The sequence below is a fragment of the Bactrocera neohumeralis genome, chromosome 2 (genome assembly GCF_024586455.1).
Source record: "Bactrocera neohumeralis isolate Rockhampton chromosome 2, APGP_CSIRO_Bneo_wtdbg2-racon-allhic-juicebox.fasta_v2, whole genome shotgun sequence".
Classification (NCBI taxonomy): domain Eukaryota; kingdom Metazoa; phylum Arthropoda; class Insecta; order Diptera; family Tephritidae; genus Bactrocera; species Bactrocera neohumeralis.
The window spans coordinates 85,779,651-85,807,545 of NC_065919.1; the positions used below are offsets into that span (position 1 = coordinate 85,779,651).

Below are 27,895 nucleotides of genomic sequence, written 5' to 3' on the forward strand. Positions count from 1 at the left end.
AAATCCTGTGAGCATTAAATGAAAATTAAAAACAAATAAATTGTACTCAAAAACAATTTTTGAAACCATCAGGAACTACTTAGTACTGATAAACCGGAAGTAAAAATGTTATTCATAAATTTGTGTGGCACGAAGTAATTAAATAAATCTGCAATAGACCTAAAACAATAAATACCAGTGAAGCCTTAGTGAAAGCTCAAACCAAAAGTGATCTTCAATAGAAAGCTGCGTTTAGCCAAAACTCGAAGCAAAAATCGCAAAAAGGCCAAAAGAGAAATAAAAGAGAAATAATCAAACCGAAGAAAGGCTAAACAAAACTAAAAAGGTGTTTGCAATCAAAGTGGCTTCTACAAAACTTCTGCAGACAGACGCAACCACAATCCGCCACAGTGAAAACAAACGCTAAAATATCGACTGCGACGTTGCTTGCGAACACTTTTCGTCGGCTTGAACAATAACTGTGATTATTCGCGCCGTTCCACATCGCCATTTTCGCGCCTTTTTTGCTACCTTTCGTCGCATTCGCGCAGCGCCGTTTCCGCTCCGGTAAACCGCGTTAAGACTTTAAGGCGCGTGTACACATTTCCGTTTGCAGGCCGCCTGCTTGTTGTTGTTGCTGTTGCGCCAATCAACACGAATTTATTGCGTGTGCGGTTTAGTTGGTGCGGCGCCCAAATTGTCTCTAGGCGCGCAACTCAATTGTAAATCAAACGTGTTAATCACCCGCTCGCTGACATTTCGCGCCGCCCCCCGCGCTGTTTGTGCCTTCCTTGCTACGTAGCTGCAAGCCGTTTACATGTGTAAGTGCGTGCACGTGCTGTTGCTCCTTCCCCTCCTCGCCATCGCCATTAAGTTGTGCCCATTTTTCGTGTTGCTGCCATAGTGTACGCACTGTGCCACATCGATTTGTTGCAAAACCCCATCTAAACTACAACAACAGCAGCCGGAATAACGGTTACAGCTTTAATCGTTCAGTGACATATGTAATAATAACAATAAAAACAACAAACGGTGGTAAAGGCAACGCAAATTTATGGCTTAGTTACGCACATAACGGTTGTTGTTTGTGCAAGCATTAGTTGTTGTTGTTGTTCGGTCGTTGTACTTTGTGTTATTTTGTGTTGTAACGACAGAGTGTTGCATCATTCCAGTAAATTGATTTTCAAATACTACGAACTTTGTTGTTGCGGTGGCTGCGGTGAATCATTTCAACTCAAGGATTTAATCACAAATATTGCCAATTGGATTTCGCTCTGATATTGCTTGGATTGTCTCACTGTTGCCTAAGGTGAGTCATAATCCCATTAAAAAGATATTCTAGTCTAGATACACCAATTCCGAGCGTTTTTTGGAAATTAATATTTTAAGTATATATTTTAATATTTTAATAGCAGACAAAATAAACTGCAAAAAAAAAAATAAATTTTCATAAAGTTATGCGTTCTTGAAGTAGACGTTGAAAAACATCGGTTCCTCGTCGTCACGATTTTTACTTTTGCGGACATTTGGCAATAATGGATTCTTTATTATTACTCATGTCATTATCGTATCCCAGGGCGTGAGATTTCATATCGACCACATCGAAAAAAGTAGTTCGATAAAAATTTTACCTTTTTATGATAAGGCTTAGTCGAATTGTGGTTTCCAGTGAGAGTCAAATCAAAAATAAAATCGTTATTATAAAACCTACTTTTTAAATTGAATACTCCAAAATACTTGAATGGTGATGTTTCAGCAAAAAGTACGTTACCAAAGTTATAAACTATTCATTACAGATATTATGCTGGTAGTGCTGAGACAGGGAAAGATTTTTCATACAATATCCTTGAAATAAGAAATTCCGTGAAATAAAGATGGTCAACTACGTCCAAAACTATTGCTTTCCCTTTTGAGATGAAACAACTGCTCTGTCTTAATGTAATTTAAAAAAGTGTTTATAAAAAGGGATTAGTTTGCATTATTTACCTCTAGAGAAAGCTTCAGACGCGCTATTCGAACTACTTCGTCGGGCTATAAAACGTCCGCTCCACCGTCATCGGTTGGAGAATCGGGTTCATCATCTCATAGTGTTACGATTTCACTGCCATTCAGCAAGTTGGAAAAGTGTTCTCTCCATAATTTCACTTTGTTCTGGGCATTAGTCACCAGTCCTTCTGGGGATTCTCAAAGATTATGTGTAGAATTTTCGAGCAAGCCCCTGTAGGCCACTTTGTCGAATTCTTCGTACTCACACATTTCGCTTCGTTTCTCTCTACAGCTTTCTGTATCTATCCCATGTTGTATCATGTCTATCCCGTCTTGTGATCGATTGTAACGTTGCGAGGTAGACAGTCTTTTTTCCGCTGCGCCACAGCACTCGTAGCAGTTGTTCTTTTGCCTTTTCCGTTTACAGCTGTACGTAAAGAGCTTGAAATGCCGTTCCACAGTTTTCTTATACCGAGTTGCTGTTGAGTGCTCTCAGGGAGGAGGAGCGCACAACTATTAGAAAATCGTACGCTTGTCTGTTGTGATTGAAACTCTTTAACGTTGAACCTTGCCTCTGTTTGTTTATGTGCGTTTTTGGTGCATAGAGGAGAGGACGTATCTTGGCTGCAACAAGACATGTCTTCCGTCTGTCACAGCATGATCGATCTGGTTGGTGGCTTTTCGATCCGGAGAAAGCATCGCTTCATGAATTTTCCTATGCAGGAATCTAGTACTACAGATAACCATATTTCGGACCCCGGCGAAGTCGATCAGCCTTAACTCATTTGGAGATGTTTCAACATGGAGGCCGTTGTGCCAAAGATACCCTCTTAGACCACCCTGGCGATCAGCGATTTGCTGAAGAGCTTCGCTTTGATGCGGATTGTGGCGAACGTTTACATCCATCGAGGTGAATGACAGTTGTCAGCGACGTAGTATCTTTTCCACCACGAATTCCACACCGAATTTGCGCTCATTTATATAGCCACTGTAGTAAATCGTCTCAGTCCTTGTCCCGTCCATCGCATTTCTTGGACGGTGTCAGCCTTAACTCTAACGAGGACATTAACTAGCTGGGCTGCGGCACCTTCCCAATTAAGGAACTGAACATTCCAGGTACATGCCCTTGTAGTAAATAGTAAACCTTAATACGTATGTAGTGGTCGCCATCGAAAGAGGGTATCTCATCAGAGGCTGTTTTCTGGCTTTCATTCGGGGCGTTTTCTACGTGGCGGGTCCCAAACCCACTGCACAGAGTGATCTTTCGCCTTCTCAATTTAGCTCGTTTTCAAATCTATATTTTTTGGCTGCCCAGAGAATACTTGGTCTAGGACCTGAGCTCTTTAAGCCATATGTAAAAGAGCCGTCACTTGCGTGAACTTCTACTCATGGCTTCACCCTCCTCTTCATTTAGCTTCATATAACAAAAGGAATATAGCAGTCATATAAATCACTCACAAAAAAAAAAATGTTAGTATATCAACACTCTCTGATTGGCTGATAAGCTATGGTACATGTGTACAAAGCAAGATGCTTTAAGCTTATTTAAGTTTTATTAATCGTAAACCATTTTTGCAGAACTTTTATTTTATAAAAATAATTTTGAGCATTTTTTATGCTTGTTCGAGCATTGGAGCTAAATTTTTCATCAGTGACGCACCGACATTTCTGAAGAGAAAATTAATTACATTTACAGTAACTGAAAGCTCGAGATTTTAAATGGCTTTCTCGTGATTATTTCTAAGAAAGCTCGAAGCACGTATTTTTATTTGACTATCATCTTGTTGTTTATTGTAGCTCTTTCCTTACAAATTTCACTGCGCGTAAAAAGTCTAAATTATGTGTTATACAAAATACTACATTAATCGAAATTCACCAGGAAATTATGGCAACCAAATATGCAGGGCCAAAGGCGCAGCGACTCCAAGCTTCTTACAGGCATTGTCTCATTGTGCACAGCACAGTTTAGCAATTTTGTTGCATTCAAGCAAGTTGCAATCGAATGGCTTTGTAGGGCTTCGCTGCTAACCTCGAAACGTCTGTCAATGCTGAAACCCCAGCCGCTGTGTTGTAATGACATTGGCATTGCAACAACCCGAACTGCCGATGGCAAAGCGGCCGACGTGTCATCCACATGTCTGCACACGTATGTGTGTGTGTGTTGTGCTTGTAGCCGGTTTAATTTCACGAACAGCAGCAAATGTGCACATCACCTTCACCGTTGCAATCGTCATTATCATCCTCATTGGCATTGTTGTTGCGCGCATTATTCCAGCCAACGTCATTATGCGGCTGAGCGGCGGCAACCTTGGCCGTGAGCAGTGCACCGCTGCCACTGGCGCGATTGAACAGCATGCTACAAAACGTATACACGTATATCTGTGCGTGAGTGTGAGTGTAAGTGCGTGTGCACATATTTACTTGTGCTTTGTGTGTCGGCTTTGTCACCGCTCCGACGGCTTTTGTTGCACAGCCGGTGTGGTGCCACAACGCCAGCCTGCATGCCGTCGGCAGTTGTCGCACTTTGCCGTTACTTGCAAAACAAAATGCAGTGCGCTTTGACAGCTCGACGCTGGCAAAGCCGTCTGCCACACATTCATTTGCTGCATTCGCCACATGACGACTGTCTGGTGTTGGGGTTGCAAGTGGCCCGCATATTGCACACTTGCCGCATACTTAAGGCTTGTCATCTACTCTTGCACACACACACACACAAATTCATAAATGTATGTGTATACTTGAGGCAACACAGCCGTGCATATTTGGCGTGTTTGTTGTATTTGGCTTGGCGTCCTTGCAATTCCACACTTTTGGGCTGCGAAGTTGCATTCGGCAGCCGCATGCCGCATGCCGCATAGCACACTGTCAGCTCCTCAGACTGGCATCATATTTGCTGTGCATGCTGAAGATGTCTACAATCTCTTGCTGTTAGCAACTAGACTGGCTGCAAGCCGCTTACGATTGCTGTTTGCCGCCTGCAACATGCAACATACGTATTGCCTGCTCGGCCTATGCGCATACACACATACATATTTATTTGAATGCATGCACGACAGTTATCCAGCGGCAATCCTTTTCCATCCCCATCACCCCCACCAACAGCAAGCTGCGCATAACGGTTTTGTTGTCAGCGCTTTTTGTTGGTATTGTTGTTTATACATTTGCAACTCCTCCAGCTTTTATTGCTACATTCATATAAAATTTGCGTTTGTTGTAGTTGTTGTAGCTTATATGTATGTTAGTTGCTGTTGGCGCTGCTGTTGCTGCCGCTGTCAGATTGCCACTGTAAGAGTGCAATCTACCAAACAAAAATAATGGACTTAATTGAAAATACAAAATTTCGCCTGTCTAGACAGTAAATTATGTGACAATTGTTTTTGAAAATTTTTTGTGCGTTTTTCTCTATTTTATATTATAAATTTTGCTCTTTTGTTGTGTTTTCAAATTTGTTGCTATTCTGTTTGCATTAAAAATTAATTACTATGAATACACTACAGAACACAGAATCGTACACGCATATACATACATACAAATAAATATATGTATATGGATATTTGCCTTACAAAAGCTCCGTACGCAGTTGCATTTAATACAATATTAGAGCAGTTTCAAGCATGAGCGCATAGTAGATATCCTTTCCATTTAAACTCCGATCGGCGCTAAGTGAATGTTTTCCATAAACTATATTGCTGCCAGAAAGGCAAAAAAAAAGTTTCTATAAGGGCAGCGAAATCTGCTACTACATATCTAACGGGTTTCAAATATAAGGAAAGCTCTAATCTTACAGAATATTTAAGTCAAAAAAATAAAAAATATTCTTCTGTAGTTTTGGGCTATGTGAGGCTAGAAAAATCACTTTTATATTATCAAATCGAAAGCTACCAAATATTGCGTAGTCAAAAAAGTATTTTCGTATTTTGTCGATAGATGTCGTTGAAGTCGTATATCCCCAGTGCTACGAATCACATTGTGTCATACCATATAATGTTGAAAAGGTGAGGCTTCTAAGCTTCATTTAACCAAAAAAAAAAATTAAATTCGTGGAAGTCGAAAAAAAGTTAAAGCTGTTCAAAAATTAGTGAAAATAATGAAGAAATTCACTATATTTTGAAATTTTTGTATAAAAGCTGTATCAGTTCGTGTAGCACAACAATGGTTCGCTACCTTACGTTTTGGAAATTTCGATTTTCACTGACGGAATAATGTCTCTAACGGAAAAATGGCAAAAAGTTTAAAATAAAAATGAAACTACCAGCTTCATTCTATCTATTTCTTAGGTCATACCTAGATTACAGACATTTTTGCGTTAGAATTAGTGATGACCCATCCGCAGGGGCGGATCCAGAGTAGAATTTTGGGGGGCGGGAGGTGTAGCTTTATGATTTTATAATTGATTTGAGAAATGTTGTACTTTAAACTAAAATTTTATTTTCTATACATATTTCAACATTCAATTTACAGCATAAAATCAATACGGTGTTTGCTCATTTTATTAAATCTTTCCATTATTTCTTCTGGTTCCACAGTAATGACCTAGCTTATGTTCTTGATTCGGCGCAAAGAAGAAAAGAATCATTCAGCGCTAGCATTTGTGGCTGGCAAAGTGCAGAGTACGTGAAAAAGACCCTCGCAAGTGCTGAGGGTTTCTAATGCAAAAAGCATTTGTGTTCTCGTAGTCACTTTCTATTTCCATTTTTGTTGAAAAAGCGCTACTTCTGCTTTGAGCTTATTTCCGCGCAAGAATTTCCCAAAACGTCTAACTAGGCATTCAATGATTACAATTAAATCCTTCTCTTCAAAATTTAAGTTAAATTTTGGTAAGAGCTGACTCAAATTGAAACTTTCAAGAACTTCATCGTTTTTAAATCTGGCATGACCGTGTCAATGTGTGGAATGTATGCAGAAACTCTGTAAAAGCCTTCACAGCTTTGAGATGGGTGATTGTTTCGATCTGACACTCTGACGATCACATATTCTGGGTTTTTATACCCTGAACAGGGTATATTAAGTTTGTCACGAAGTTTGTAACACCCAGAAGGAATCGTCGGAGACCCTATAAAGTATATATATATATAAATGATCAGTATGTCGAGCTGAGTCGATTTAGCCATGTCCGTCTGTCTGTCCGTCTGTCTGTATATATACGAACTAGTCCTTCAGTTTTTAAGATATCGTTTTGAAATTTTGCAAACGTCATTTCCTCTTCAAGAAGCTGCTCATTTGTCGGAACGGCCGATATCGGACCACTATAACATATAGCTGCCATACAAACTGAACGACCGGAATCAAGTTCTTGTAGGGAAAACTTTCACATTTGACAAGATATATTCACGAAATTTGGTATATGTTATTTTCTAAGGCAAAAATATAATCTCCGAAGAAATTGTTCAGATCGGTTAACTATAGCATATAGCTGCCATACAAACTGAACGATCGGAATCAAGTTCTTGTATGGACAACTTTCACATTTGGCAGGATATATTCACGAAATTTGGTATATGTTATTTTTTAAGCCAACAATGTAATCTCTAAAAAACTTGTTTACAACGGATTACTATAGCATATAGCTTCCATACAAACTGAACACATAGTTACTAAGAGAAATGCACCTGTGAAGGGTATTTAGCTTCGGTGCAACCGAAGTTAACGTTTTTTCTTGTTTCACTTCAACATCTTATTTTCAGCCATCCATGTAGCATTTGAAAAAAATTTATTAAAGTTATGATCAGCATGCATTCTTCGTGTGTTCAGTGTTGCAACCAATGTTGTTATGACGTTTGATGCTTTCGCAAGGTCGATTGATTCGTTCTGGGGTGGGGGGTTTAACTCTCCCTCAATTGTCGCCAAACTGTCAATTTGAATTGTGCTTAAAATATAGCCAATTAATAGGAATTAATTTGATCAAATCGTTCACTTTGACTTTATTGGTATTGTTTATTTTAGGATTATATGTGGAGTCAGCTTAAAACCATGCTCAATGCTTAAATATACCGACATTAAAGTGTTGGGACTTCGTGCACTTAAGATTAAATATAAGCTCAGCTTCCGTCTTGTAGCAAAGCAAAGAAGGGAAGATTCGACTAAGGAAAAAAGCAATCTTAGAGAATTTGAAGTTTGAAATAATTTGTTTTCTTTTGATTTGTTATAGGAACGGTGGGGCGTTGAAGTAACTCAGTTTTGTTTATAAGTAAACAGAAATGTCTGTTAGAAAATGGTAGCAGTAGTTCTGAACAATTACTTACATAGTTTCGAAATGTATAACGAAAAACGACGGAAAATATTTATCATTTGCAAAGGTATGGAAAAACATGTTCATGCACTAAATAAATATTCCACTGTTCATACTACGTTTATGCCCCTTTTCTTCCTTCTAGTCATGTTTTGACAAAATATCTAAAAATTTGACTTAATTTTATTACTTTCCTGCACTTCATTTCTTGACCGTTACTTGGCAAGCAAGCAGAGTGCGTGTGAATGTGTGGTAAGCCTGGAATTTGCTGCTGTCTACAAGGATTTTGCTTTTAATTCACACGAAAGAAGATGTGTCAAATAGTTTTCAGCAATTTCAAAGCATTTATTTATCCATTTTCCACAAAAGCAATAGAAACGATGAAGTATTTTATTAAGGCGGAGATTATATCGAAAAGGATAAGTAACAGCTTTGTAATTGCTGTTGAATATTGATATAGTGTAACCACTTGTCGGTTATTCTAAACAGAAAACAAAAAACAATTTGCATTTAAATTAAACAAGACAATGCAGTCTTAAATTACTCATAAATGTATGTGTCAGTGTGTGTATGTGTTTGAGCGTGTAGTGGTATGTGGCTCCTTGCAACTGCAGTGAGTTTATAAAATCGCACGAAAACGTGTTTGTATTTTCACTACAAATGGAAGCTGTGTGAATCTTAGTACAGTAGGGGGATCCTTAAAAATAGATTTCAGGCAATTTTGCAGTCCTTAAATTAGTAAAATAAATTTAAATTTAACTATTATATGCTTTTAGTAAGATTCAAAATATATACATACGCATATATATTTGTATACATTTCATATAATATCTAGTAGATTCTTTGAAAGCTATTACGGACCTTTAAGTGTTGACTTTGACGAGGACAGTGACAGATTCGACTATATTGCTTAGCAAATAACCTATATGATATAAGTTTAGCGGTGCACCTGGTGTTAAAGAAAAATCGATTTCGGGAAATATTTAAACATATTAATATTTTAAGGGGTTACATGGATTTTCTGCGACAAAAACAGCCTTTTTTCAAATTTTTTTTCTCACATAAAAAATTAAATATTTTATTTGGATTTTTTATTGTTACAAACATACACTGTTATTAAAGAAATTCTGAAATTTTTGGAAAAAAAATATTTTTTATTTTTATATTTTTACAAAAAAATTAAAATTTCAGGGAAAATTTTGCGGCATTTTTTTTTCAAATATGTAGTTGTAATCGAAAACAAATTCTTTATCTAAGCCTTTAAGAATTGCATCTCCAAGACAAGTGTAAAATTTTATGAAGATCGGTTTAGTAGTTCTCGAGAAATCTTGCTAACCGACTTCAAAAACACAGTTTCGAGAAAAACGCGTTTTAAGACGGCGCAAAAGCTCTCAAGGCTGTATCTCTAAAACTCTCGGTTCAGCTTGAAAATTTAGGACAATATGTAGGTGTTATAGATTTTAATAAGACAATAAAGAAAAATAAATTTTTTGAAATCCGTAAACTCATGTAATCCCTTAAATGTCATGTAAATTTTCTAAAGTGAAGCCGCTTCGTTCAATCAACTCCTTCAGTATAGCAATTTTCAAATTTGTTACAGTGATTACTTGGAGACTAATGAATTCACTACGTTATAGGGATCTGTTTGACGTCGACTGTAGAGTTACCTACGCTCAATACCCATTTCGATCAAAAAAGCCCTTAGTCATTCGGAATGGCTTTAAACATATAGATATTACAAATAATCCCGAAATGGCTAATAGAGTGGCAGTCGGAATCTAAGCTCAATGGAATACCGCATGCGGAAGTCTTTGGCGTAAAGAAGTTGCATCAATAATCTCACATCTCAGTCAGTCATGAGAGAGAGACCTTAGAAGCAGGGAGGCAGTAGATGTAATGGCTGCGTGAAAGCGGCTGCATTTATACTGGGTTACAGGGCTCAAAGAAATTTCGGGAAACGAAACAGAGGTTGCCAAAAGTGCCAGCCGCCTAGCTACCGAACAATTACAGGAAATATGAAAGTTACTAAAAACGGTAGACAATGAAATTTCTGAAAGGGTGCTAGACGGCTCAGGGTAAGTCTCTTGCGAGCCGCATGGGCATAAGTAACGACTATATATACAGAAAGTGACGAGAAGTAGGTTTGAGAGAGACGCTGAAACACCTTCTATTCCTCTGTACATCATTATCTAAAACTCGTCTTAAATATCTAGGAGCTTCGCAGTTCAAGAGACTAGACAGAATTAGATATCAAGTCAGTCTTAAAGTTCGCAAAAAGTGTTGACATGCTCTATGACGAATACTTCATCTCAAATTACACTGAACTTCCATCTCGCATTATTAAGAACCAGTGAGTCTATGTATGCAATTAGTTAGAGTTAGATCAGTATAATCTAACCTAAACTAAATAGTCCTCTGTTTTATGGTATTTAGGGAAGTTTAGACAACTCTGATGTAAAACTTTTATTTCCACCTTTATGAACCACCCTAATCTTTACATATTCAGACATAAATATTCATATAGCTGTGTCAGTTATTCAAATTGACCGATGTCAAAACACTTTTACCTTCTTGCGTTAGCAGATTCGCATTTCCATATCCAATATGCGTGTGTTGGCCTTTGCCACAAGCAAACATTTCATGGAAGGAAATTAAGAAAGTTTTCTCAAAATTTGCCAAATATTCATTAGCATTCGGTTTGGATGTGTACATTTAATTGTAATTGACGTTGAAAGGATAACAACAACAATAAAAACTATTTTGAAATGATTTTGGGAGCAGTAAAAAATGTAATATTACTTTAGGTGAAATTCACAGAAAGCTGCCGTTTATGTAGACGACACAAGCCTGAAGGATGTTTCCGAAAGAGAGAGAAGTACTTGACCCACATTGACTTTGACAGACACGCAAAAGGACGTTTTAAATTCAGCAATCCGAAAATCATAAAAATAAAGTTAAATAAAGTTGAATAAGTAGGGAGGAGAACTACCACATACCAGGAGAGAGGCAGCTCTCTGTTCGGGTAAAATATTTGCAAACCTTGCAGGGAGAGGAATTTATATTTTATTACTTAGTTCGGGATGTCACACCAAAATGCTTTAGTTTATTGTTTACTTTACACCTTCCCAATCCATAATTATGAAGATCAATAAATCACACTCTCCTCTTTCAGTTTTGTATGCCCGCTCTGCAATAGCAATTGACTCTTCCTGCCCCACTCGCCAACACCGCACGAACGCAGATGCTATGAAGGCAACTACAAATCTCAGTTACAGCCACTCTGTTGCGTCCAGCGCTAGCTCCACTTCAACAGCCACCTCGTACAACGCCAGCAGCAGCAGCGGCAACACTTCGGCCGCGTGCTTGCAACTCAGCACACCCACCGCACCGACTGCATCGGCATTGGTATCGGGCGCTTCAACATCGACAACAACAACGAAATCGACTAAAACGAAACCTGCAATAAAAACGCCGAAGGTAAGTTTTGCACCGCTCGACATCACCTTCCCGCCACCGAATACGTCCGCTACTAGCAGCAGCTGCGCGCTAACGGCCACGTGATACGAAAACGCCAATATGCCACACAATAACATCGTCTGCGAGTGGTTGCGCGCCATTGGCATGCAACAGTATGCCGAGAGTTTCATGGAGAACGGCTACGATGAACTGGAGATCTGCAAACAAATTGGCGAGATTGACTTGGACGCAATCGGTGTGGATACGGTGCAACATCGCAACAAACTGCTGAAGAGTGTGCGTTCGTTACGCGAAAAGGGCGCTGCCATTGTGTATGTGATGATCAACGATCCGAAGGCGCTGAGCAGTAGCAATGAGATTTTGGCAACCGATTGTGATGCGCCGACGACAATGAAGGAGCTGGAGGCTATTATGAAGCGTCATTTGGAGGCCGATGGCATTCGGTTGACGGCGCATCCCTATTCGACGCCGGTAAGTATCTTACAGGAATATTTAGATTTGAGGTCGTTACAGGAATATTTAGATTTGAGGCTTGAGTATCGTTGATTGGAACGCAACTCTTCGGGTTATTGTCCACACTGTAAATTCGGTTTTAATCGTAATATAAAATGAAAAAACACAAACAAATATTAGAGCTGATCGTTAATCGATAATCGGTTGAGCGGAAGATAAAGACTTCCCAATTATAATTTTAATGTCTTCTTCTCTTCTTCTTTATTAGAGACGAGTTACTGACTAGTGCTCTTAGAGAGCAGGAGTGTGAGTCGAGTAGAAAATCATTCGGCTGTCCGTTGTAATTGAAGGTTCTCGATTATCGATCCTGCAGTTTTTGGTGGCTTTTCCGAGCTGACAACCAGATGTCTTCCGCTTGATGAATTGGTTGGTGGCTTTTCCATGATGGAATCTATGATGGGATCTACAGATAACAATATTTCGGGCCTCGGCGAAGTCGTTCAGCCTCAACACATTTGGAAATGCTTCTTTCCAAAGATACCTTCTTTGCTCACCCTGGCGTTAAAATCGCCAAGCATAATTTTGACATCGTGGCGGGGACAGTTCTCATAGATGCACTCCAAGCACTCATAGAAGGCATCTTTGGTCATATCGTCCTTTTCTTCCGTCGGGGCGTGGGCACAAAACAGCTATTTGTTGAAGAACTTCGCTTTGATGCGGATTGTGGCTAGACGTTCATCCGAACCACCACGAATCCCACACCAAATTTGCGATCCTTTATATGGTTGCTATAGTAAATGCCACAAGGACCTATTCGTCTCTGTCCTTGTCCCGTCCATCGCATTTCTTGGACGGCGGTGATGTCAGCCTTTTTACTTTTCTGATGATATCAACAGCTGGGCAGCGGCACCTACCCAATTAAGAGACCGGACATTCCAGGTGCATGCCCTTAAATCGAAATCCTTAATGCGTTTGCCATGGTCGTCATCAGGAGGGGAGTCTCTCTTCCCAGACTGTTGTTTCCTTTTCGTTGGGGCGTTTTTTACGTAGCGGGTTCCAAGCCCAGCGTACAACCCTGAGAAGGGATGGTTCGCCTTCTCATTTAACCCTGAGGATACTTGGTCTAAGACCAGAAAGCGTGAGGTGCTTGAGTGATATGAAAAAGAATCGTTTCCGGCCACTCCCAAGTAAATGGCGCTCAGAGAACTTTCCCTTCTTCTTTTGCTTTCTTAATAAATGATTATAGTTCATGTCTTCGGAGGTGAATTATTAGCCTGGTTTCAGAGTGCACTACATATAGTTAAAGTCTACAGTCTAGTCAAACTCTACAATACTTAGGTCTTTGAACGTACCGGATTACGTATTGTAACCAGGTCACCAAAGATCATTTAAGCGCGGTGTTCTTTATGTAATAAATCCAAACACCTTCCGAAAGCCTGTTAAAGTGTGACGAATGCTGAATTCAAGAGTTAAAGTGTTTCTTATTAGTTTCGCCCAACAATAACCCTCGAGACCTGTGATGGCGCTAAGCATAATCGAAACGTGCCTTATCAACGTTCTTCTCGCAGCTTTTATACCCAGCAACCTCCGAGCAATGTAAACATTAACGTCTCAAGTTCCGTTAATGGCAAACACACAAACAAAAAGAAGCAACGCATAGGATTTGCGTTAAGTGGCACAAACAGCGCGACTATCGATTGGTAAGCCCGCCAAGCGCCGCTGCAAGCGGTGTCTAAGTAAGGAAGAGATTTCGAAAACTTTATGCCCGCGGTAAGTTTGCAAACAAGTACATGTGTATAAGTATGTACATATATACTTTTAAAGAGAATATAAATGCACGCATCCGCTTGAGCGCCAAGCTGCTAATTACAGTTACTCATAGTCGCCTAGACTCCTGCGTACTCAGTGTCATGGCTGAAGGTAGGCGCGCGGCAGCTCCTGCAGATTTGCACTGGCGTGTCAACGGCAGACGCGTTTACCCGGCAATGTGTTTCAGATTGGCAAACACATTGCAGCGCCATTATCTGCGCGCCCCCGCTGCATGTGCGCGCTGCTGCTCGTCAAATTGCCGCAGCAAGAATAATAATTTTCCAAGATGTCGAACGTGCGTGGTTATCTTATTATATCTGCGCTTGTCGCCCTTTGCGCTTTGCAGAACCTTACGAAGATAGCGACTTCAGCGCTCCAAGTATAATGTGGCACGCAAGAAAGTAGCTACTGCATGTGGCGTAAAGCGGCGTTGTTGTGTACAAAATGCATCCACATCACAGAATATGGCAACACGTCTCAATTACGCTTTCAACAGCTGCGGCTTCAGTGGCAGCGTGTATAGCAGGAGCAGGAGCCGGAGCTGCAGTGACGTATTGACAGCGTGTGTGTCTTGTAGGTTGCGCTTGTGAACGTGCAACAAATACGGTTGTAGCTGTTTATGCGCGTAAGAGAGAAGGCTGCAAACTTTCGGAAGGGAAAATGCGTTTTTGATGACTTTACTTAGACGACTTCGATGTGACAGCATCGGTGTAGGAGTGGGCTGCACATATTGTTGTTGATGAATAACTGTTGTAGTGCGATTGAAATCGCTGGCTTAAAGCGGACTAAAAACTCTTTAAGCCAGAGTTGGAATGTCGTTGGGGTGCGTTGCATTCAAGCGTACGGCAGGTGTTTGCCCCTGATACATTGACACAGATATTTGCCACGCACATTAGTGCAAGAATGCGCTTTCACATGGATCTAGGTGCATATGTGTAAATAGTTCTCTATTTCAGTTATTTCAAGTGCTTTGTGCTTGAATGACTATTTGCATAACTTGTACAATCTCTTACACATAAATCTTAACCGCATACAATTTCACTAATGACGGCATGATAGACTATGTATTACGATTGGATAGTGATGGAATAACGTGTGCTGGAAAGTATGTTAGCATGAGCAACATTGTTGACCGATTTTGTATGATTTCTCATTTCGGCTAGAAGGGGTCACATAAAATCTTGATTGTTGAGATTTTTTATTTTGTGGGTGAGGGGGTGGAAAATGCCTTCCGCATCATAAGTGCTGCACACCATTAGCATTACTTGGCGTACCATTTTTCTCATTGAGAGATTTAACGCTGCGCACCTGCGTCCACGTCCCGATTTTTGCTGTGAATTTCTTGATAATCCCCCAGTTTGCTTCACTCTCCAGCATGACACTGATTAAATTGTCTTCTACGGTGGTGTGTTCTCATTGGCGGCCCACACATTCAAAGAATGTGTGTTCGTCTTCTGTCGCGTCGTAGTATAGGCATGACGCTGATTGTCGTCAACGTTAGGAGCTTTCTCTTTTCTTGGCTAGGGCCTCCTATGTTGGCCATTAGTCTTTTCATGGGAGGTGATCTTCGCTGCCTTTCCTGTGCCGGTTTGGATTTTTACCAAGAAGATTAGTCTGCGGTCCAGTCTTACGCCTAGGTAGTTTACTGCTTTTTGTGTCCTAAGAATATCTTTAGTCGTTTGCATACTTATTTCAAGGAGTATGTGCTTATTTGTTAGCAGTAGTAACACTGTTCTTTTCCGTATCAAGCTGGAGGTTGTGTGAGTCGAGCCATGCTTGCGTCCGTATCATGAACTGATTAAGCTTTCTCAGCACTTCTTCTGTGTTTCTTGCAATAATTACTGCTACAATGACGTCCACGTTCGTCTGGCATTTCGAGTTTTAGTATAGCGTCGTAGTTGATGTTCCACAAGTGTGGGCTAGAATGGATCCTTGTGCTGCTTCTGAGAGTGACCGCTATCTGTCGTGATCATTCTCTAATTCGGTATGGCAGTTTCGGACAACGTCCGGTGTGTTTAACGTCGGTAACTGCTTTACCTCATAGCGCTCAAAAGTGCCTACATGTGGCACAGCGGATCAAATCAATGCGTTGATCAGCGCCCTGAGAATGCTAAGCATTTTTAGTACCAATTGGCAGTGTGGAATAGACACACTAACCACCTTGGTCGGGTTCGAGACCCATCTAAAACCTCTGCCGTGCTTTGGGTCCGGCAGCAGTTTCGGACAGTAAGGTAGGCCCGAACCACATTCCTGAGGTAGTCGAGGATTTTATAGTTTTTTTTCGAGAGCGTCGACCATATTCACCCACCTAGCGCTGTTGAAGGCGTTTCGGTGGTGCGCGGCTTTTACGCTTTCATTTATGCATTTTATAGCTACTACGATTAATCTGCCGGGTTTAAAACCGTGTTGTCTAGTAGACAGTCCTCCAGCTTCGTCGATAGCCGCTTCGAGTCTGGGTTTAAGTAGTCTTTCATAGAGTCGAATGGTAAATTAGTTTCCGGTCACATTTAGGTCGTTGTTAGACAGTTCTGCACATTTTGTAAGCGAAAACCCTCGCAAGCACAAACTCTTCTGACGGAATATATAATGTTAAAAAATCCAAGTGTTAAATAATTTTTTTTCGAAATACAAAGTTCCCTGTGAATCAAAGTTGTGGCAGGGTTATGTGATGCTTCTCTGAAACAAAGTCTTAACTGAGCTTAAACAAAAGCTGGCAATAATTGTATTTGAATAGTAAATGTATAGGTGTTTATGCACCCACATTAAGAGAATGCTACATACATATGTATCTAATGTGCTTCAGACAATTTGTCTGGCGGCTTATGAATTTTGTTGCCAGATTACTCGAGCGCGTCTCAACTAATTGCACTTGAAGAAACTCACAAAGGTACATGAACAACACTCAAACTCACATGCAGATGGTAAGACAGCCAATTGTCGGCGGCGTGGCGCATATGAGTCCCACGATGTATAGACCGCGATTTGCATTACACTCTCGTATTTGAAATATGGCAACGCTCGGCACATAGAATGAAATGGCGGCATGGCAATGTGACAGTTCAATGTCAAGTGGTTAGATGTATGCAGTAGTGTGTCTGAGAGCTGCATTTGCATATGTGTGTGTGTGCGATGTCGAGGCAAAACAACACACTTGAAGCAAGTGCAATGCCTCACAAGCGGCTCAAATGCTGCAAGTATTTAGTTTGCCGCTGACGACGATGACGATGACTCATCACCGCCACTCATCGCAACTTAGCATTTCCATAATTACAAATTTAAATATTTCGTGTTATAGACACAGCACACAGCACCCTATACATACTTATACAAAAATAGTAGCGCCAGAGTGTGTTTATTACATTTGTCTGCGGTGAAGTGGCAGCTCCTTAGTAATTACCAGGAGATATGAACTTTTCTTGTTAGCTAAAGGCAGGCGGTGGCTCAAAACGCTTTGATATTTACATCAGTATGTGTGACTATGAATTAAGAAGCGATTCTGCTGATGTATTGCATGCACTTTAACAAATTTAGCCTCCATTAACCTCCGCTGGGCGTCTTTCACACGTGCCTTCGTTTGAAATTTACGCGCTTGTAAAGAGTTGCAGCGCGTCGCTTTTTATTACTGCCCACCTACGCTGATTGCCTTTCAAGTTACTGTTACTGTTACTCTGATACAGCTCACGAGCTTTTTGGAAGATTTTTTGCACACTCACATTCGATTTGTTCTGCTTCTTGTGTGTTTCTTGTTGCAGGAGGGCAAACGCGGCTATTTGGAGGGCCTTGCTGCGCACTACAGCAAACAGATTAATATGCCGTACGAGGACGTGTTGGACGCCATCGAGGAGGTGCGCGTTTCCAAGTGGAAGGAGCGCCATGTGCGCATTTCGACCGGCCACACTTTGTCGCGGCGCGCGGGCGGCAGCAGCAGCAGTGGCGGCATCGGTGTCAGCGTCATGTCGGGGATGATGGGCGGTGGCGGTGGCGGCGGCGGCGTAGGTGTTGGATTCGGCATTATTGGCGGCAATATCGCAAATCAATCAACTCTGCCGACAAGTCACAGCCAACCATTGTATGTGCCTGGAAAATATTTGGTACGTATACGCCGTGTATGCCCGTGCTCAATACCGAGTGCAGTTCAAGTTTGCTTTTTTCCTCACATTTTGATTGCATGCACTTTATCAAATGATGTTGTTGATTTATTTTCTGTGGTTGTTGTTGTGGCTTTTTTTTTGGTGTTTTTTTTGACTAACACTTTTTCTGGTTTTTTTATGGCCGTTTGCAGCCATCGAGTTGCCTTTCCAATCGTGAGGAGAATGAAATCTACAGCTTTGCGCAAAACGATTTGGCAAATCGCATGGCCAGAAGTGCAATTGATTCGAAATCGGCGGTTAACCTGAATGGCATGCAGCACAGCTATCCGGGCGCTAGGCGGAATTTCTTCTACGATTTCTCGGCAACAGGTAGGTGCATCATGGAAATAACAATGTCAGTATGCGGTTAAATGTGTGCGTGTGTGAATTTAAGAGCACGGAATTTTAAAAACGCGATTTATACATACTCTTAGAAGATTTTCACACAATATTTTTGAAGATATTTCTATATTTCTTTTCAAGGAAAACAAACTGACTTATTTCAACATAAATTATTATTTTTAATACTTTCCATTTCTCTTCTAACCAGAGGGCCGTAATCGAAATAAAAGACGTACGGTATTTGCGCGTTTCCTCAGCGGTCTAAACAAAGGTGGCGAAGAAAATAACCCAAACGAAGAAATGCAATTGAAGGTAAGTCAAAGATCTAAATATGTCTTCATTTAGGCACATAAAGCTCGGTAAATAAAGGGTGATCCATTTCGTGGTACCCTACTTTTTTAAAGAAAAACACAGAAACTTCAAATTTAATGGAGAATGTTTATTATCATTCGAAAGAACATTCTTTGGAATTAATGTTTTGAAGATTATCTCTTCTAAATTCTAAGTATCGGATGGTCCATCCGTTGAGTCCAATTTTCGATTACTCTTTCGAGCGTTTCGGCTGGTTACTGGCGAAAGACACGCGTGATGTTTTGTGGCGTGAATCGAAACGGGATTGTCCGCATAGACTTCAGACCTTACATATCCCATCCCCACAGGAAAAAGTATAACGGTGTAATATCAGACGACCTTGGTTGCCAATCGGTGGGCCTTAAACGTGAAATTATCTGCTCACCGAAGTGTTTTCTCAATAAATCGAATGATTGATGCGATGTGTGGGAAGTGGGGCCGTCTTATTGAAACCAAATGTTGCCGATATCACGTGTTGCGATTTCAGGCATCAAATAGTCGGTTATCATGGCGCGATAACGGTCGCCATTGACGGTTACATTCTCAAGTTCATCATTTTTGAAGAAATACGGACCGATGACTCCACTGGCCGACCAACACCACGAAAACCTTTTAGTTGTCTCATCGCTGAACAATATTTGGCTCGAAAACATTCGATATTTTTGGAACTTTTCGAGAGCCCATGAAGCGAACCGATGTCGCTTGGGAAGGTCGAGCGTCAGTTGAACGTAAATTTTCGTAATAAAGTTGAACAATTTTTAAATGCTGTTTGGGCTTAAGTTTTTTTATAATGAAATGCCAAATTGAAACAAAAATAATATGACACCTGGACACGACTCACGTGTGATCTGTGGAAAATAGTTCTCGGACGTTTTACTCACAAGTGCTGAAATTAAAGTCATTAGTTCGTTTGTTCGGATCGAAAAAGGAAGGAAAGTTTCTCATGTGAAGCTTTATCAACATTTTCACTATACCTTTTCTACGTTTCCGCTTAAGATCACAATTCTGGTCAATTTGACATTAAAAACATTTATTTATACAGATTCGTTTGCTTAAGGTTATAATCAACAATAAAAAAGAAAAGTTTGTGACATCGAACATCTCAAGCGAATGAAATGTCAATTGTTCATAGTAACTAATTACTAATCAAGTTATTGACTCCTTTCATCTATAACGTTACACACCAATGTCAGACGCAGGCGAAAACTTTATGGGTCTTATCCTATGGCTTCATATAAGTTTGTTATCGCTCCTCGTTAAAAATATAAAATATAATTTGTCGAACAACTAACTTGATTTGTTCACATATATAGGTTGGGTATGGATAAAAAAGTCAGTAGCATGCCGACAAAACGTCTGAAATTTGCTACAAGACGGACTATATTTCTTTCAGCCGACTGTCCGGCCTCGTAAAAAGTAAAGCATACAAGATGCTTTCAACTTAGTCTGGCGAAAGCTGGACAGTAAAGCAACAAGTGTTTAGATGTTTCCATCTTATCTTCATATTGCAACTTCGAAAAATCTTTAGCCTCACCGAATGAGAGCCAATGGGACAGTGTCCCGTTAGGACGCCTATCTTTGCGGCGATATGAGTCTTCCTCAGAACGTCAGAAGGTTTTCGCAAACGCACAAGTACTTGCTGAGCTCACCACTGCTCGTTTCCATCTTCATGGAATTTGACTATTGTTGCTTTTTCTTACAAACTCATTGGCTATGCAATTTCCGACGATTCCGCTATGGTCATGCACCCTGATTGACGTATGTATATGTCTGTTTTGCCAAAAAATTATTCTGAATGCATTATTGTCTTTAGATAAAAACATATTTTCTCATTTGAAAATAGTCTAATACTCCTAATTTACACTTCACTTGAATAGCTACAATTTTCTTATTAATTCGCCAAACACTCATACAGTTAACCCGTTAAGTAGCTCGGTGGCAATTAAAAGTAATTGCCACTTCTTCAAAGTTTGCGTGCGAACAACAACTGCAATTGTTACGCTAATCTAGTTGATGATGGCTTCCTTAAGTGTGTGTGTGTGTTTTTGAGAGTGTTGAGCTCCCCCTAACATACTTCATATGACTTTTATTGCTCAAACTTTAAATTGCAACAATTTCAGGTAAACGAGGGAAACAACTATTTTCTAGTTGCTCAAGTTGCGGATGTGTTTTGAGCGCCTTGAGCAAAGCAAGAGAGGGTGTTGGAGCATATTTACTATATATAACAGCTAGACACAAATATCATGTGCGGTTGTTTAGTGGGGGAGTAGACAGCTTAATGTAGTTCGCTTGTTTTTTCGCTTTGTTGTTTACTTCTTTCATTTGCGTTGTTTTTTACATATGCCACAGTCCAATGTTGCTCTTTCCGGTATTTTCATTTTCGTCCTAACCATATTCGAATTGTTGGGGCACAAATTGGATTGCCGTGTGGGCTTGCAGAGGATTTTGTTCATTTGCACCTTTACGTCGCGCTGTTGTCATTGCGGTCTCGTGCACATTTATGCGGTTACTCTTTTTTCGGTATGTTTGCCTTTTATGGCTTTCCCATTGTTTTGGGCTGCGCGTCCGCCTAAAGTTTTTTGACCAAAATTTCGTGTTTTTGTTTTTACAGCAAATATGTACACCTCTCTTGGTTAACTTTTTTCTTTTCCCTTAACACCTCCAACTCGTATCTTTTTACGCACACTTCGGCGTTGTTTCAATATTGTGCTTTGTAATTCATGTTCAACCATTTGTTGCCACCATTTTGTCTATTATTTAAGGTGTGGGTTGTTGTTGGTAGTTGGAAATTGTATTCAGTTAATCCGAGGTTTAGTTAAATTGTTTTAGAAATCAAAAAGATAGTGCATATATTCGTTTAAAAATCAAATGCTGATAGTAAGTATATATAAAAATTAAAAATTAAATGTTAAAAATAGTAAAAATACATCCAAAATGAAGCTGTGTACAGATCTCATATAACATTATTAGAACCTATATGTTTTTAGCAAAGATTTCCCCTGAGAATTTTTAAATTCCATATCAGCTTAAATGTAGGCCACGTTTTGAAATATTTTCCTAAATGTAGGCAACGTTTTGAGGTCAAAACCAGACCTTCATTATCTTGTTTCAAAAATAATATTTGCCAAAGTCATCAGAGAATATTACTAATATAGACTATTACAATTACAAATAGCGAGTGATCCAAGTAGATGTACTTTTTTGAGCCGTGTCAAGCGTCAGGCCATGTCCAGCACGCAGTGAATAAAATAAAGCAGCCATAGCTGGGAGTGTGCATGAAGACCGTGGAGAGTCGATTCGGCGCCGTTTGCAGCAATTCGGGCTGACGTATGGAAGGTCTTGGGACATTTTACGTCGAGATCTTGAAGTAATAGCGAACGAAATACAAGATGCAATGTGCGAGAACTGAAGCCGTTCCACCTTCCCAAGCGATATCTCTTTGCTCTATGGGCTCTTGAAAAATTCCAAGAGGATCCGACGTGTTCGAGCAAACAAGCAAAATTGCCACATTTGGGACGAAACGACGAAGAACAACGTCAAGAGATTGAGGAGCTGCCATTTCATTCAGAAAAAATAACGGTTTGGTGTGGTTTGTGGGCCGGTAGAATCATCGATACATATTTCTTCAAAAATGATGCCGGTGAAAACGTAATCGTGCCATGATAACCGACTATTTAATGCTTGAAATTGAAGCTCGTGATCTCGGTGACATTTGGTTGCAACAAGACGACGCTACTTCCCACACATCGCACCCAATAATGTATTTATTGAGAGAACGCTTCGATGAGCAGATAATTTCACGTTATGGGCCGGTCGATTGGCCACCAATATCGTGTGATCTAACGTCGTTAGACTGGTTGCTGCATCGATACAGGCCTTGAAGAAAAACAATAAGCGGTTGATTTCATAGTTACCAGTCGAAATGCTCGAAGAAGTCATTGAAAGTTGGACTCAACTCAAAAAATGTACTTTCGAAAGACAATAAACATTTCCCATAAAATTTGAAATTTCTGTATTTTTTCTTTAAAAAAGTAGGGAACCTCGAAATGGTTCACCCTTCACAACAAAAAAAAAAACATGTGAAAATATTCCCTTCACTTCTAAGCGCATCAAAAAGGGGTTCAGTCAAAAAGCTCTCCGCTTCAATCATTTTTGACTTCTGAATCTCTGAAGAGCTTTTGTTAGCCATTCACTTACTTTTTATATTTTAAATCATTTCCAGTTGTTCATTTAATATTTAAACGAAATTCGCTTTTTGTTGCGGTTTCGTTTTATGTTTTTTTGAACGCTTGTTGTTGGGCTCTGGCAACTACTAATGTTGCTCGGCTTGTTGTCTTTTTCACAGCGGACGTGTTTATTTGTGCTTGACACAATGTCCTCCCGAAAGTACACACACACACACACTTGCACATACAAAAATTTACAAAAAAATTGTAAAACTTCACGTTCGGTCCCACAGCAAGTGCATCGTGTTCTTTTTTTGCGCCTTTGTGGTCGTCCGCTGATGTTTTGTATTCTTCCGTCCTTTGCGGTTTGTACTAAATTTTTATTTAATATTTTTGTGTGCTTATTTTGCATGCGCTTTTTTGTTTTGTGGTCAATTTTTGTGAATTACCTCAACTGCGCATTGAGGTGCCGGAAAATACGCTTTGACTTCGGGCAATCGACTCTGGACTCGGACTTGGACGTCAAGCATTGAGACATGACGCTGTTCCGAGTACTCGTAGCGCTTTTCTGCGTCTCACAGTTACCGTTTGTTGGCGGTACACGGCAGCAATTTAATTTCAAAAGCGACTACTTCTCGGTTCCCTGGGAGTTATGTAGTCTCGCAGCCAGCGCCTTTCGTTTTCATTTATACAATTTAGTATTGTTGTTGCATTTTATTTGCTTTTGCTATATTTGTTATTGCCGTTCTCGTTGTCGTATTGTGGAGTCACATCGCTGACATCCTGTTGTTGCAAGAAGCCAAAATGAACACAAAGCAGGTGCGGGTTCGGGGTTTTATTAAAAAAAAAGTTTTAACTGAAAAGAATTGCGAGTTGTTTAGAGAAAGAAAGAGAGAGGGAGTGAGTGAAGTGAGTGAATAAGAGTTGTTGGTGTTGCTTAAAAGTTGTGCTTAAATGCCGTGGAATTTCGCTCATTACGTGGTCTGCTGCGGAAATGTTACTTTGGCTCATGTTTTCGCCCACGCCTTTGACTAACTAGTTTGCAGCTTCTTCTATTCTACCACTTTCTTCAATCGCTATTTGAAAGGTGGATTTTAGCTGGCGTCTGCGGCGCTTTAGCGTCGGCATCTCGCTGGACAAGTCACTACCAGCGGGCGAGCGTACTGTCGAGGGCCGTGAAGTGGTTATGTTGCTGTTGTTGTTTGCTTGTGTTAAGCGTTTTTGTTTCAGGTGTCGCTTGGATTATTATTTTTATCGCGCTTCTCGCTAATCTTTTGTCCGGTCGATTTTCCTTCCTTTAGAAAGTTGCCACACAGCGCCAGCGCCAGTGCCAGTGGCAGTGGCCAGTGAGCGAACACAAAGTTCATCTCATTACTTGGTTATTAAGTTTTCTTTTGTGTTATTGTTGGTGGTAAATGGCTTTAAAGTAGTTGGCGTTAAAATACTTCATTTGAATAGTAATTATAAGCGACAATGTAGTGGTGCATAATGAAAATTTGTTAAGGTGGTTCGCAGCATCGTTAGATTTTGACGCTAACATTTTTATATAACCGTTATTCTTCGTTAATAGTCATTCTATTTTGACGAAATCTTTGCATTGTCAGCACTGTCACCGTCATCAACGGCCAATGCTATTATAAATCCGTTCTGGGTCCCCTATAGTAATTTTTAAGATTTATTGTATGATACAGGGTTTGGTCAGAAAGTAATAGGACGGAGTCGATTTAAAAAAATTTATTGAACCAATCGCTACAATTCTAAAAACTTTCGAAATAGGATCTTTCTGCGTCGATGCAGCATTGCCAGCGCGATTTCAAAGCATTGAAGGCGTCACGGAAGGCATTCTCCGGAATAGCCTTGAGAGCCGAGAGAGATGCATGCTGCTTGGATCCCTACTGTGGCATGTGCCGTTCGGAAGACTGCCTCTTTGTCTCGGGATCATACTTAAAGATCCATGACTCGTCACCTGTGATTACGTTATTCAAAAATTGGGGGTCACTTTTACAAACCGCAGTTTCTGGTCATCAGTGAGCACTTTTGGGATCATCTTCGCGCATACCTTGCGCATGTTCAAGTGTCTCCGTCACAATGTCATGAACTATCAGATTTTCAAAATTTCCCAGTCCAAAAAGGTCTGAGTACAAACACACCAGTTCTTACTAAAGCAACATCTTGTTAAACCTGCTTGATTATATCAAACGTCCCTGTCGCAGATTTACCGAGTTTCACCTAGAATTTAATCGTTTATCTCTGCTCTAACGAACGCTGCATTTTCGGCGTCGCGCGAAAATGTTCGTCCTGACTCTCCAGGTGCTCGGAGACAACTGATCAGCCACTCGTTCGTTAGCTAGGAACGCCCTCTACCGAATCTAGTCGGTGCGCGCACGCTCCGAAGTACAGTCGCGACGGAAGAAAATCAGTCCTATTCTTTTCCGGACAAATTTTTTCAAATATATATTTTTTTGTTATTGTTGTTTTAAGACCATAAAATAATTTTAAATTATTCCAGCTTGGTCCTCGGCCAAATATGAATCCTGTTCCGTCGTGTTGGGATCCGACTTAAGGGGCACACCAGTGTGAAATAAAAAAAAATCAATTTTTTTCATATTTCCATAGATAAGACTTTTGAAAATAATATACTAAAAATTTAAATCGATAAACAGTTTTTGAGTTACAGCCAGTTTATTTTTAAAATTTTTTTTCCCGAAACAGCATTCTTCGTTTTTGCTGTAGTGATTACTCGGACCACTAACAGAGCTTTTCTCCATGTTCTATACATGTATAGTGCTTCATACAATGATTTTTCAGTGTTTTGGTTTGGGCAGCCATATGCGGTCAAAATTTTAGGACAATGCAATCTTTCTTTAAACGCCGTTATGGTTTTAGGCTGCCAGACTAGTTGTGCTCCTTAAACAGTCTATCCTCTTGATTCAAAGCTACATAAGCTTCTCAGTCATATAAACCCACTTGCTTTGGCCAGGAGCAGTCTTATTAACGACTGATGGTCAGATAAATAAGGGAAGTGGATCTAACTACCACTTAACAACCAAAATTGTGATGAAAAATCACTTTAACTGACAGGATCAATGTCTGTGAAAATATTTTAAGAGTGTATTTAAGAGAGTTAACGCAGTTGCGCTCAAACATTTGTAGTTCTTTGGTGAGTAGTTTTGTCATAGAAACCACTCCAGAAGTACATCAGTTAGATGGAGACAGCTGAAAGCTTGTAGAGCCTCCTTTTTGTCGAGTAATCCCGAGGTACATACGAGAAAAAAGAGAAAAGTCTGTGGGAAGCATGCAGCGTTGGTATATGTAAGGGTCTCGGTGTGCTGGTCTTGAACTTGGTGCCATTGACAAGAGCTTGAATTTGTGAAATTTGATTCTAGAAGAGTACAAAGTCAGCAGCTTAAAATAATTAATGAAAAAAATATATTTAAATAATTAGTAAAAGTTTTTCCGTTTTACTCACAACTTTCTTCTTTTCTCAATCATTATTTTTTCCAGTCTGCGGAGAAGTTTAAAGCCTGCAGCACCATGAAGCGCGTAGAACCGCATCAGAATTTCGAAGAGACAATAAGACGAGTAACTATTAAATAAAATTCTCCTGTGTAAATCATTGACCAAAGCAATATATCTTTCATTAATTATTTCATATAGTTGAAGACGCAGAAGAAAAAAGGCGAAACGCATGACAAGGGCATACACGACAGGGGCAAGGAGGTGGCGCACACCATGGTCAACGAAATGCCACTCAACAATTACACGAAGCATCCTTAGGACACGGCGAAAGGCGAAGCGGCAGAGGCAACGGAACAAAAAGAGGTGAACGATGCAGATAACGGGAAAGAGACACCGGCGGTGAGTCAAGCGCAAGAGGCGACAGAAAACGATAAGGGAGTCAGCAAGGACAACGCAGGGGAGGCGATGTGCAGCAGCAGCAGCGCGGCGAAGAGGGCGATAGTGAACGATATTGACAAACATATCTACGAGAACCAACTGTGAGCGAGTCGTACTTAAGGCAGAGGTGTGCTGCAAGAGGTACGCAAAGTGCAGCGCGGTGCAGTGGGGTGCGGGTTGAGGAAATAATTCATCAGTTGCGGCGATGGTGCGAAAATGATAATAACTTTGCGGTTGTAATTATGCATTCAATTTTCCATTTCTCGAATTGCCTGACGCAAAGCGTAAAAACGGGCAAAAAATCGCAATGCCACAAAGCAGAAGGAGACACAGCAAAGCCAACAACAACAACAATAACGCAGTTTTTGTAGTTGCCTATAAAGTTTGCTGGATAAATTAGTTTCATTTGCAGTTTTAAGGGCAGCACTCAGTGGCAGCGGCGCTGTGGCCGATGTGGCATGGAACCCAACACACATAAATGCAAATGGCAAAAACCTCAATTAAAATCCGCACCAATAATTTAAGTCATTCCAATGGACCGCTACGCACAGCTAGTAAACACACACACACACATACATATAAGTGTCTGCACTCACTAAACCATCGAACATCGACCAACGTGCGGCCAATTGCAACTGTACACACACACACACACAACGGTTTGGGTGGGCGATAAATTAGGCACATCATTCACTTTCACAGTCGAAGCTGTGCGGTGCGCTGCTCTGCGGCTGTGTCGGTCTCCGGCTCCGACACTGTTGACCAAGTGAATGAACAAAGAGCAACGAGCAGCGTGAAACCAGCGACGAGCGACGAGCATGGCAAATCCTTTCGGGCGTCAATGTGCTTAAAAGGGGATAACAATGTCCAATACACCAGGGATTAGCAGTGAATAAGCGCAAACCAAATGGCCAACAAACCGTTGGACAAGCGCAAAGAATACGGACTTGTTAAACCGGCCGTACAGGGTGACTCCGCATTCGCTCTGTTGCTTTTTTTGTCTCTATGTATGGCTGCCACTCGCTAAAGCGCCAGACCCGTGCTGTTCAATCGATGCCGCCAACTGACCGAATGCG

The 27,895-nt window shown here is 40.5% G+C and overlaps 1 protein-coding gene across 1 annotated transcript; it reads left to right on the forward strand.

The window, feature by feature from the left end:
* On the forward strand, positions 1 to 27,895 carry LOC126767697 (uncharacterized). Its single transcript, XM_050485240.1, has 7 exons — positions 1 to 1,288; positions 11,367 to 12,142; positions 17,686 to 18,024; positions 18,216 to 18,393; positions 18,614 to 18,717; positions 26,427 to 26,504; positions 26,580 to 27,895. Exons 2-7 carry the CDS (start codon positions 11,771 to 11,773, stop codon positions 26,697 to 26,699), a joined length of 1,191 nt encoding a protein of 396 aa, XP_050341197.1. The 5' UTR covers positions 1 to 1,288; positions 11,367 to 11,770; the 3' UTR covers positions 26,700 to 27,895.